The sequence below is a fragment of the Corticium candelabrum genome, chromosome 20 (assembly GCF_963422355.1).
Source record: "Corticium candelabrum chromosome 20, ooCorCand1.1, whole genome shotgun sequence".
In the NCBI taxonomy this organism is placed as follows: Eukaryota; Metazoa; Porifera; class Homoscleromorpha; order Homosclerophorida; family Plakinidae; genus Corticium; species Corticium candelabrum.
Window position 1 is genome coordinate 3,384,774 of NC_085104.1, and position 12,778 is coordinate 3,397,551.

At 39.2% G+C, this 12,778-nt stretch overlaps 1 protein-coding gene and 1 long non-coding RNA gene across 2 annotated transcripts; one reads left to right on the top strand and one right to left on the bottom strand.

The window, feature by feature from the left end:
• Nucleotides 1–2,536: 2,536 nt before the first annotated feature.
• LOC134196096 (uncharacterized) lies at nucleotides 2,537–3,129 on the bottom strand. The gene is made up of 2 exons (XM_062665176.1): nucleotides 2,898–3,129; nucleotides 2,537–2,652 (listed from the first exon to the last, which is right to left on the bottom strand). Exons 1-2 carry the CDS (start codon nucleotides 3,127–3,129, stop codon nucleotides 2,537–2,539), a joined length of 348 nt encoding a protein of 115 aa, XP_062521160.1.
• Nucleotides 3,130–6,864: 3,735 nt separating this feature from the next.
• LOC134195967 (uncharacterized) lies at nucleotides 6,865–10,112 on the top strand. Its single transcript, XR_009972469.1, has 4 exons — nucleotides 6,865–7,043; nucleotides 9,750–9,809; nucleotides 9,882–9,915; nucleotides 9,981–10,112. It is a non-coding gene; the product is annotated as an uncharacterized LOC134195967 (long non-coding RNA).
• The last annotated feature ends 2,666 nt before the right edge of the window (nucleotides 10,113–12,778 follow it).

Below are 12,778 nucleotides of genomic sequence, written 5' to 3' on the forward strand. Positions count from 1 at the left end.
TGAAATTTAATTCAAAATTAAGGATAGGGTTAAAATTGCGAAAGTCGATTTTACCAAGACCTGTTGCGTATGAGACTGGCTCCACCGTTTTCGTCCACCTTCAGCCACTCACAAGAATGTAACTTATGTAAATATGAGTTTCCAAAAATTGTTATTGGTTAGATTTTCTAATGCAATATTGGTTCTAACATTATGCCATGTTTACCAGGCATGCAGCACAATGCCGCTATTCATCTTACAAGTACTGTACTGTATGTCTTGTAACTGCTCAGCTCAGTTGCTCTTCATCGTGCTCTGAGTCTGGTATTACTCAGCATTAAGAGACGTCGAAATATCTTCTGATCGTTTCAGAGACTTTGTGAACATTTTTGCAGCGTTCGACCTAACAGTTTTTGTAAAAGTAAAAACCCGACTATGTAGACTTTGTGTGGGTCTTGCAGACATGTAGATGTTTGATATGTTGGAGAAGAAGAGAGACACAATGTATTTGTATTTGCTTATGATTATGACTTGCAACGTCGTTTTGACTGTATCATCAACCGGTACGAATGACAACAACACCGCTGTCAAATAGAGCATGGTAGAAGCATGGAATTCACGGTAATACCATGGTTTCCATGCTTTTGAGCATGTTAAAAGCATGGATAGCATGGTTTACCATGAATACCATACTTTTCATGGCATGGTAAAAGCATGGATAGCATGGTATACCATGAATACCATGCTTTTCATGGCATGGTAAAAGCATGGATAGCATGGTATACCATGAATACCATACTTTTCATGGCATGGTAAAAGCATGGATAGTATGGTATACCATGAATACCATATATTTCATGGCATGGTAAAAGCATGGATAGCATGGTATACCATGAATACCATACTTTTCATGGCATGATACATTACCAACAATAACTTACTTTTCGTGGCATGGCACTTAGACATGCTTTGCATTGTATAGTATGTATGTATTATGTATGTATGTATTATAAATTATGTATGTATGTATTAAAATTGCTTGTCATGTACGTGTATCATAACACATGCCAATGATCGTAATCTATAGATTACATTCTTAAATCACTGCATCACCCCAATTAATGCAGTTCTCGTATAGTGTGCCAGTTAGTCAAACGTCGTTTCAACAGTTTTGTGGTCATGATCTCGTGTAGTGGAGTGAGTGTGTGTGTGTTTGTGTGTGTGTGTGTGTGTGTGTGTGTGTGTGTGTGTGTGTGTGTGTGTGTGTGTTTGTGTGTGTGTGTGTGTGTGTGTGTGTGTGTGTGTGTGTGTGTGTGTGTGTGTGTTTTGCTTTCAGAGTGTAAGTTTGCAGACAAATATTTTGTAGCTTTGCTGGTTGGTATATTTAGTTGTAGTAGCTGCTGCTCAGAGATTTGGAGCTTTGCAATTAACCTGTATTCAAATACAGTTATGCTTTAATATCAGACTTATTTCCATACGTACACAGGTACGTATACAGTACTGTCGAGAATTGGAACAACGACAAGTCAAAACTATACTGGAAAATATCAATGAAATTGTGCATTTGATGATCAAGAGTCACGATCTATACTTGTCTCTTCTCTCTAAATTTTTGTAATCTTCTATAGACCAGAAAGAAAGCCTCAGCGACTGTCTTTGCTAATTTATCTGCCTGCATGTACACAACAGGCAGTCATAATATCTCAAAATGGTTTGGCTGTTGAGTAATGTAGGCATATGTTTCGGTAGGGATGGTGTTCATGTAAATGACTTTCTCTATCACGTCTTCTGTTCTGACAATGTAAGATCTAGGAGAAAGATACAAATTGTGTAAATCAACAAGTGTGCATGCTTAAAAAGCATATGGTAATAGTGATATTGTATATACCTCTCGTTCGCCTGGCTGTTTTTCTTGATCTTCGTTAGCATCGGCAGTCGGTCACGAAATAGCGACATCATCTTTTGAAAGTCATCTACGACTACGTACACTCTATTGGTCTGTCTAGAATAAAGGAATTTCTTTATGATAGCAACAGACGAACTGCGAAGTAAGACGACAAAGGGTTCTCTCTTGATATGTCTCTCGTAGGTGACAGCGTAAAAGACTTCACCGTTATGTAAGATGCGAGACACTTCCTCTAGCTCTCCACAATTGGAATCTACCTCTTTTACTGCATCGTACAGGTTGCTGCTCAAAATTGCGGGCTTGCATGGTGGAAAAATGTTGCAATTTTTGGTTCTGAAGAATAACAGATGTGCAATATTGCGTGTACCGCATGAGTTAGTGAAAGATAACGACCACATACCTAAACTGCAAAAGTCGCGTATGCAATTTCGAATAGGGAAGGAACGTCATCATGTCTTGAATAAATGCGTTTGACGCAGTATCGTCACACGAATCTGCTACACAATCCCTTACGTTCGCCTGCCACGTCGACATTGCTCTCACAATCTGCATTATAGATGTGCTGTCTTGATATTGACAATGAGTATGCTCATGCAGCACATTTCTCACCTGATGACACACGTCTCCTGTTCCGTGGCAGAACGTCTTGATTCATCCATTCAAATCCTCAAAATTAAAGCATGAATGGGTCCACAGCGGTCCCCAGTTTCTCACTTGGTCGGGGAGATGACAAAGATTGTGGACGTTGAGACCGCAGAAGTCCTCTCCTGCATGGATATAGATCAGTGTAAAAACCTAGTGATATAAATAGCATACCTACCACAAATTATGTTGTATTACATGCAACATGCAGTATGATTGTATCGTAGCGTTCATGCACAAATCTCTATTGCTAACTACTATAAAGTTGTAAACATTAATTAAACTATAGTAGTAATCCAAACTGGAGCTTTCTAAAGTTGGAGATATTGTCGGTTACAAATTTAGAAGATAAACTTGTAAGCTAACTTACCATAAATGTCTTGAGCTTCATAATAGAAGTCGTTCAAGACAACTTCAGCTCTTCTAACCATTTCTACGCTGATCTTAGCAGCAAGAAGTAAATGCATGCCTTCAGCCAAAAGGGCAAAATTTCGCAAATACATGGTTGGCAATATGCCTTGCAAACATGGAATGCCGTAGTACAGCAGCCAAGATCGGTATTCTGATTTTATAGATAGAAGAAAACACGCATATTTAATCATAATACGACATACTCGCGTTTAGAAGAGGATGCTAGATTGATTAAGAGTATATTTTATTTTGTTTGATTATCACTTATATACTAGAATGTTACTATGTAGTTTGCAGAAATCAACAGTTTTGAAAGCATAGGAATGGCAAATTAATTGTCATCTTACCCTTCCAATTAGGTAGCCATTTACCAATTTCTCGTGGCAAACGTCGCACGAAATCTGGAGGGTGGATGTTTTTAACCTTTCATCTACAGTCTCGATCTACAGAGATAAAACAAGTTTTATAGAGATGCATAAATAGACAAATGGATAGATAGAAGTCTAGCTAACATCATCTCTGATGAAATATGGACAGCCTCTGCTTGAAACATCTGTGCAACGGTGGAGTAAACTTTTTGTCACTCCCAGTAGCACGCAATGCATGTAGTCAATGACTGCGGCAGTGACTGGGTAAAACTCGTTTAATAAAAGAAGTGGACAAGCCGACTTTATTCCTTTAACCTACAAAAGTTAAATACAAAATCTTGCATGAACATTTACGTTGTCGCCATGCAAGACCTATCGTACTGTTTGACTAGAAGTAACTGCTTGGTGGGCGTTGCGTACAAAACTTTCATTAGTTCTCTTCTGAAGAGCTCTATTAAAAGGGATGGCGTCTACGTGGCCTCGTCCTCTAGCAACCTGACGACCCGGCTCTTCACATACAAGGCAGCTGAACTTGCCATTGTGATGATTCATGCAAAGCATGTCAGCTTTGGCTGGCAAGTCTGCCGTACACACTATTGCCTTGTCGCTGCAAGTCACATCTTCTTCGAGACCATATGGCACAAATCTCAAACCTGTATTGTACAATGTGCTGAAAATCCGCCTTAAATTATATCAAATCACTTAAATCATCTAGTAATACCTGTTTGCGAAAGATCATTCATATTGCGTATGAATAGCGTCAACATAGATGTTAGTGGGACCTTGCCTTGGCCTTGCCACAGTCCACACAAGATCGTATTTCTTCTCAAGAACCTAAACATGTTTTACTAATTGATATCTTAACTTTAATTTTTCAAATAAATAATTTTAATTAATAATATTTAAACTGTTAGTTATTTTGTCATGTTCTAGATGAGACTAAAACAAAGACTCGCTAATCCCATTATGAGAAATAAATTAGTGCAGTGCATGAATGTAGAAAGACACATTACACGCATTTACACAGTAACACACTAGTACGCAAGACTAAGTTCTAATCGAATCAAATAATGATAGAGTTTAAGCTAGCGCTTGAATTTTTATACCTCAGGTTTGGCGAAAGCTCGTTCACAACAGCATATAAGGGCCAGATGTTTGTAGCCGATGACTTGTACAGCTGTACTCCGTCGCAGTTGAACAGTAGCGAAATAACGTTGTTTTTTGTAGAGGACAAGTTCATAATCTCCTTGTAGCAATTGCCATTTCGAATGTCACACCTATTGCTGCTCAAATTTTTCACAATGCCTTTCCAAATGTCCTTTTCTAGAAAACAAAAATTTCGAAAGTCGTCAATATTCTTTGATATGTAAATAGTTGTTTGTACTCTCAAGCAGACTCCGTAATTGTTCTTCTATGGACATTACTAAAACAAAAGATTTCCTTCTACGAAAACACTGCTCGTCCTCTCCACCTTTGTAGCGTAAGCTAGGCGTGTATACAATAATGCAAATGTTAATTTAGTTTTATCAGTCCTGAAAACCGTAGCGCACACATGAACACATACTCTCGCATATACGCACGCACGCACGCACATACACACACACACACACACACACACACACACACACACACACACACACACAAATGCATGGATGCATGGACACACACAAAACTAACGTTTATTATACTTACCCTGTACAGTCTCGTGTTTTACATTGGACTACCTCTTCGTCTTCTGGAAACAAGGCGTTACACAAAGAACAAACGTCGTGTATTTCTCGTCTATCTGCTACTTCCAGCTCTTTCTTTCCTTGCTCCATCAGACTATCGTAATTTCGTGCACACCTAGTGTTTGGTGGACAATGCAGTCTTATTAGTTTTAGCAGATCTGTTGTCATTCTTTGACTACATTTGTGTCTGGTGACGAATGCCAGAACAGATCTGATGTGATCAGTTTGACTAATCGTCGAGCCAGGAAACAGAACATCTTCTCTTGCTTGATTTTCAGAATCATTTGTGAATGATTTCTCTTCGCTTTCACAATCCATACGCCGGTGCTTGCTAGGCAGCTCATCTGTTGAAGTTTCATCTTCACTAGAGGATGCAAACTCTTCATCAAACTGTGCAGAAGCAGCTTCCGTTCCAGATGAGATCACACTGTTGGGTTGACACAGGTTCTTGGGTTCTACAGAGAAGCAAGACAGAAGTGGTGCATGAATCGCATTAAGTAGCTTAAGTATATTTTAAGTATGTTTTTTTATAAAAAATATACTTAAAATATTAAGTATATTTTTGCTTATTAATTACTATAAAATAACAATTATACCACTTAACTTATACATCGCGTCATTCTACAGTTTTAGTTGGAGTATTTTATCTAGCTGAAGTAGTTTATGTCTAAACTACACATGCAGACACCTTCCAAATCAGAAAAAATTTCATCAGGTTTCTCTTTGATCTCGTGCAGATTTCTGTGATTCAGAGCGACATGACGCCAAGCGTTGTACTTGGTCGAATAGCGACGAAGACAAAGCAAACAAGTCCATTTAGAATCGCCTAGAATTTTAGAGTAGCTTTTGTTGTTCATTCGGCAATCTGAGACAGCTCTACGTATCATGGGTAAGTACACATTCGGCACTGTGACTGAACAAATGCAGAAATTTTGTTAGTGCATTTCCCGCGATGTCTCGTGAGAGAAAGTTTAGTCTTGTGTTTTGGCCAGAAGAAAAGCAGTATTCTATCGTAAAAACGATTGACGTTGTTGACTCTAGACATGCTAGAGTGGGAGATCGGACGATGGTGCGCTGGGACGGTGAGGTTCATCCTGCTGAAATTCTAGAGATTTCAGGTAGGCTAATGGTTTTGAGGAGGCTGCGACTGCTTCTGTTGCTGAAGTTGTACTGTGGTAGTGGTGATGCATGGTAGTGTGTGTGTGTGTGTGTGTGTGTGTGTGTGTGTGTGTGTGAGCGCGCGCGCGCGCGCGTGTGTTTTTGTGTGGATGTGTGGGACCGTGCACGTGTAACTAATTAGTAAATCAATGTTTGGATTTGTAGGCAACAAAGGCTACCTAGCTGACCAGCTTGACAAAAAAATCAAGCGATCAGAGATTGAGAGATTAAGCCAATCAAAGCGACAGCCAAAACGGAAGACATTCTCCAATGATGATACGGATCAACCTTCAAAGAAAGTAATTATAGAGTGGTATATCTAGTTACAATGTGCATGCAATAGAAAGTATCACGATCTACCACGTACAGAAATCAAAGAAGAAACTGCAATCACGAGCTGAACTAACGGCAGGCGATCTTGTTGTAAAACAGATGGGAAGAAGTTTTCCTAGTGAACCTGAAAGGTTAGTGCCCTATAGACTACAATCTAGGTGTTTTGACTCGAGCCTTCTGTGCAATTACTACAGCAACAGCCCAGACCTGACAATTTCTGATGATATGTGGACAGATCAAGAGGAAGATCTGGAAGAAACGGTAGTCTGTATGTAAATGTAGACGTTTACATGTGCTTCTACCTACGTAACGTGCGTTAATGAACTCGTTATTCGTCTCTGTAACTGTCAACAATCGGCCTGTCAACTTGGATCGAGTTTGAGTGGTTAACAGGTTGCTTAATTTATGTATTTTTGTATTTTTTAGGTGACTGGCGATCGTCTACTGACGAAACGACTTGAAAAAGTCGAGGAAGTCGTGATAAGTCTTGTGACAGGGCTGAACAGCTTGAAAGAGGTTAGTTATGAGTAGCTAGTCGCTCTGTTTTTGCATGCGTGTTGTCTGTATGTGAATATGTACTGTACTGTGATTGAAGAAATTTATATATCCATCTACAGTCTATAGCTAGATATATAATATGTCTGGTCTGCAGGTAACGGCTCCTCAGTAAGTTACACTGTCTGTATGTTAGCTAGTGCATACGTACAGTTTCTAGCTTATATATCTTCTAGACTGAATGACATTGAGAGATTTACTAAATGATTGACCATGTGCACATATTAATTAATTGATCTTTTGACCAAATAAACTGTATCTCAATAATTTCACACTAAAAGTTTAGTTATTCAGTCTGTCATTTGGAGCTAAAATGTACTGACTACCTCCTCTTATTTGATATGTCACTCTCAGTGGTGTTGTTATGGGGCAGATCACAAGTCCGGAGAGGGGGGGGGGGGCAATTGCTAGCTAGCTCCCTCAAGACTTTGGCACATGGTAGACTTTTTGACACTACAAGCTCTAAAAGGAACATGCAATGGACAAGCAGTTTGAATCACTCCCAGTTATGGCTGATTTCTATGTAGTTGGGCTTGGTCCTGGACCTCTGACATTTGGCCCCCTCAACCACGGAAAGCTGGTGACGCTGCTGTGACCAACTGTAATTAGGATAGCTGTAACAGTTTACTATAGATGTAGGGTTGTAGCAACAGTAGCAGTTGTAGAGACACCAGCTTGTGACAGGAAGTAGGAAAATCTTTATTGAGGGACTGTTGATATAGGAGAGAATAAAAGGAGAGGGTTAAAATGTGAATAACTAAGGAATGCCAACTTTGTATCATAAACCAATGTATATAGGTATGTTGCACAACGGAACTGATATACAGTCTTTATTGTAGTGATGGACATACCATCATCATTTATTTCAAATTTGTACACGGGCAACGTAATATAACAGCAGGATGGTGTTAGATGGCTTATTTACGCAAAATGTACCTAAAATAGCAGCAGTCTGCAAGTTCTTATCAAATGTCATTCAAATCTAGGTATGCGTTCACAATTACGTAGAAAGTCTTTGTCACTATGTTCGTTGTTCTAATGACAATCAGTACAATATGGACTGCAGTAGGTAGATCTTCGAGTCTTCTGTACTCCCATGCAATGTCCTTTGATTGAACATTTGAGTCATAAGGGATAGAGACCTCAATAAACCATGCTTTCTTGTCTTGTTTGCTCAATACAACGATATCTGGTCGGGTGGACTCAACGTTTCACTCTATTTGTATTTGAAAATCTTGCGATATCTTTACTTTGTCGTTCTCTCTGAACTGACTCTCGCTGAAGCAAAATCATACCATGATGATCAAACTATAGATTACTTTTGTAGCACCATCATGTCGATTCTTGGACAGTGTAGAAGTCAATGATTAACTCGTCGTTGTCATCAATATGATATCATCATCATCATCATCATCATCATCATCATCATCATCATCATCATCATCATCATCATCATCATCATCATCATCATAATCATGTATGGTGCTTCACAGAATGATGCATACAGATCTATTCATGTTGGAATCTAACTCTGTGACAAACTTTCTTTTGCTGTGTTCACGATACAGACACTGTGACATGTTCTGAATGTTTGCCCATTATAGCTACAGCAAGGGAGGTACACATGGAGACACAATCATATTCTGTCAGCCATAACAGATGGTCTTGATGGCTGCCTGCTATTAGACAGTTTTCGCTTGACTGTGACCTTATAGTCTCCAGTTGTACTCTGACATTGCAAACCTCAGGGAAGCGATCTGTAGGAATGCCATAAATGTATGTTGCTCATACATTCTGTAGGTAAAGTGTATGTAATTGTTTGAGTAAATTATCTAACTATTTACAGTAAACTATAAAAGAGTGTTATTCTACAATATTAGATACTTGAGTATAATAACTGAGTGATGCTACACAGGCGTTTTAAATGTGCCTTTGCTTTAATTGAAGGTTGGCATCATCACTTTGTAGTCACAGCAGCTCCTCTTTGAACAATACAGGGTTTTTATGTATTACTGTCATCTACCTTATGCATACGTGTGTATACCATGACATATGTATGTATGAATGATTTTTGTTCGATTGCAATACATTTTTGGTTATTTGATCCTTGCATATTTGATCTTTGTGCTGATGATAATAGGATACCATCATGTGGCAGTGATGCAGCAAAAGGTGTAGTGCGGCTCTAAAAGGGTACACATGCCGTAGACATTACTGACTATTATTGACTATTAGTAAAAAAGTAGCTGGTTTTGTGTACTAGAACTGTTTCTTTTTTGCTCTTGCTTAAAATCCTGTAACTTGATAGAAGAATTATGTCTATTGTATGTGCCAGCATTGCATGCGATTACTAGGTTTGTTTTGTAGTATACATGTTTCAGAGCTTCTCAAGTCATATTTCCGGAAAATAGCTTTAATAGGGACTTAAATTTCAAGGTGTAATTAAAGCTCAGACACTTTGCTTGTTTTTGTTCTTTCATCTTTTGTCTTCTGAGTTTGACCAAAGGAGGTCGGATAATTGAGGGTCAACTGTATGCAATTGCACTTGGAAGGGTTTTGATTGTTGTTGTTAAATTGATTGCTAGACTTTACTTGGACATACGTAATTTTGGAGAATGTTTCTTTTAGTTTGTTATCTTGTATTATTGGTATATTTTGATTTTACAGGAAGTTTCGAAGTTGAATTCAAAATTAAGAACTTATGAATATGAAGGCGACAGTGATCATGTAAGTATAGCTCATGTATTGTTGATTAAATAGTCACTTAGTAACAATGATTGCTTTTTTTTTTAATTTTAGGACAACTCCGAAGACACAAATGGCCACAGCATGAGTATGACAGTTCCTAGTGCTAATTTTAATTCCAACACTTTACTGAACGTTTGATGTGTTATTAAGCAACTCTAATAGCCACAACTAAAGAAGCCCAGAAACCTTCCATTGCTGTCAGAGACCTGGCAGTCAAGCTTTTTAGTGAGGAAGAATTGACAAAATGCAGCGTTCGAGGCAGAAAAACCCACAAGAATCTTGACGCTAGGCCCTCTCTTCCTGCAAAGAAGCTACTAACTCTACACTGTAAGCATATTCAGTGTTTCTGATGGTTCAATTTTGTGTTAAGTTAAACTGTTCTCTTTTTAGCGCTGGTTGAAAAGCATTTCCCTGGTTGTAAAACCAGCGAGATTAATCAGTTTCTGGCCGACAAAATGAAATTTTGTCGCCAGAAAAGTGAACAGTGAAAACACTTGGCATATAGTGATTGTCAATTATTCTAGACTATCTGTGCATGTTTATTTATATGTAGAACAATTGTTTCTAGTGAACATAAACATACAACAAAGATTCACGAGTGTGTCTTCATTCATAACTAATTGCATGACCTGGTAATTTAATTAATGCTCACATGATCATGGAAACCATGGTTTCCATGAACCCATGATACCATGGAAAACCATGGAAAACCATGGTATTTTTAACATGCTTTCCATGGAATGTTTCTCACATGCTTTCCATGGAAAGCCTGTGTTTCCATGGTAAAAGTACCATGAAAATTCCATGGAAATACCATGGTTTTCCATGCTCTATTTGACAGGGGCAGCATGTGCATTGGAAAAATAGGAGAAATGGTTACTAATAACACTTTGTCAAGTTTCCGTCTTGATACTTGACTCTAACAGTTGTGCGGTTTTTAGGGAAACGTAGGCCATCAGGCTCCTCAAAGAGTATCAGCAAGTTTTTCGTCGGTTAAAATGTAATAAATATTTTGTGTATGAGTGCTAGAATAGCATAACAGGTTTAGCTATCCACTACAGCACATACATGCACGCATGAATGTTGGCGTGTCAAACGTCGTGTCTCTAATTACGTTTGAGTGGTGTAAAAAGTGTCACTGTATTAGCTTATTAGAGGTGTACGATACAACATCGAAATCACTACACGCTGCACTTGCTCGAACAATGAACAGTTCAGCTATAGTCTTCACATTACAATGAGTATGACGATGATTGCTCGACGGTCGGCGGATCTTCACGACAACGGCGAAGACGCTACGCTGGATAGGTGTCAAACGCTGACGCTCCCGCTATCGTCATCACAGCTAGCGTCAGCGACTCCAACTTACTGCCAACCTTGCCCCATGCAGACGCAGCCGGATGGGCTGCCATTACCACAACTTCTGATTCGGTATTGGCCCTTGCTGTCAGCGCTAATCATGTTCTCAGTTATAAGTGTACTTTGTCGATCGGAATCATAGGCGGATTGAGGGGAGGGGTCCTGGAGGTCGGAACACCTCCTATTAATTAAACAACACCAATCGCAACCGAAACGCTATATAAATCTTGTTTGTTGTGTTATAAAAGTAAACGTAACTTAATTAATTATTTGATGGATGGTGAATTTCTTAGATTCTAAATTAATATGCCTATATAATTATCTACTGAATATGACAGGAAATAATCCTAATATAGATTGATGTGAGTTTGCTGGTTCTGTAGGTCATACAGATTTAGCTACTATAGGGCGTGTTTAATGATACAACTGGACCCCCTCTTTTGAAAAGTTTTGTATCCGCGCCTGGGAGTTGTAGATTACTTGAAACTACTGTAGAGTGTGGTCTTCGTACGTTTAAGCAACTGTGCAATGCATTGAAGTAGAGGCATATGATGCATTGCAGCTTCAAATGGAAACCTGTGTACGCGCATGATGCTTTTCTGATCTGCCATTTCACCGGTGCGCACCCTACAATCTCTTAGCAACGCTTGACAACGACTTATAATCGCAATGTCGACAGTACAGACGATAGAGAACAACGCCAAAGTCCAATCGAATGCTAGCTAATTGCCGAGCGTAGTATAATTAATATGACACCTGTTGAAGACTTTGATTACATACTTACTCCCGCGCAGAATGGCGTTTCAGAGATTATGATCCGGGGCTGCAATTCACTTGCGTCTAGCTTACGCCGCATACGCATGCTCGTTACAATCGTCTAGCAAGATGACTGGCTTCTGATGAACTGTCGGCGGCGTGTACTCGGAAGCCAAGCGACGGCAACAAGGAAATTGGATCTTCCAACGGCGGAGAGAGCAAGGAGAGTTAGACTACCCGCTGGAAGAGATACGAATGCAAGATATTCAGAGAGCCATATTCGCTACGTACGAATGTCGACAGAAACCTTTGATAATCAAATGGCAAGACTGTCTTCTGGTTTTGTCGTTGCTGAGGAGAAGATCGCTACCAAATGTCCATCGGTCAACTAGAGATCTCACCAGGAAAAGGTATCCTGATGGCTTTTCCTGCACAATCCGTTGTCTTTTCGTCGGATTCTTTGTGTGCCCGTCTGCCTGCCTGCCTGCATGCCTGTTTATCAGTCTGTCTGTCAGTCAGTCATTCAGTCAGTCATTCTGTCTGTCTGTCTGTCTGTCTGTCTGTCTGTCTGTCTGTCTGTCTGTTTGTCTGTCTGTCTGTCTGTCTGTCTGTCTGTCTTTCTATCTGTCTTCACTATTGAACACAAAAAGCAAATTATACAAGAACACTATAGGTAAAACTGCTAAGCTAAATGTCCATCTACTGAGACATACAGATCGAATATTACTAAAATTCTAATAAACGATGTTCTGAATGTCTCTTTCATTGTCGTCCAATTCTTCATTTCCTTCTGCAATTCTTCTAAGTTTTCTCATTATTACATTGAAATTGAC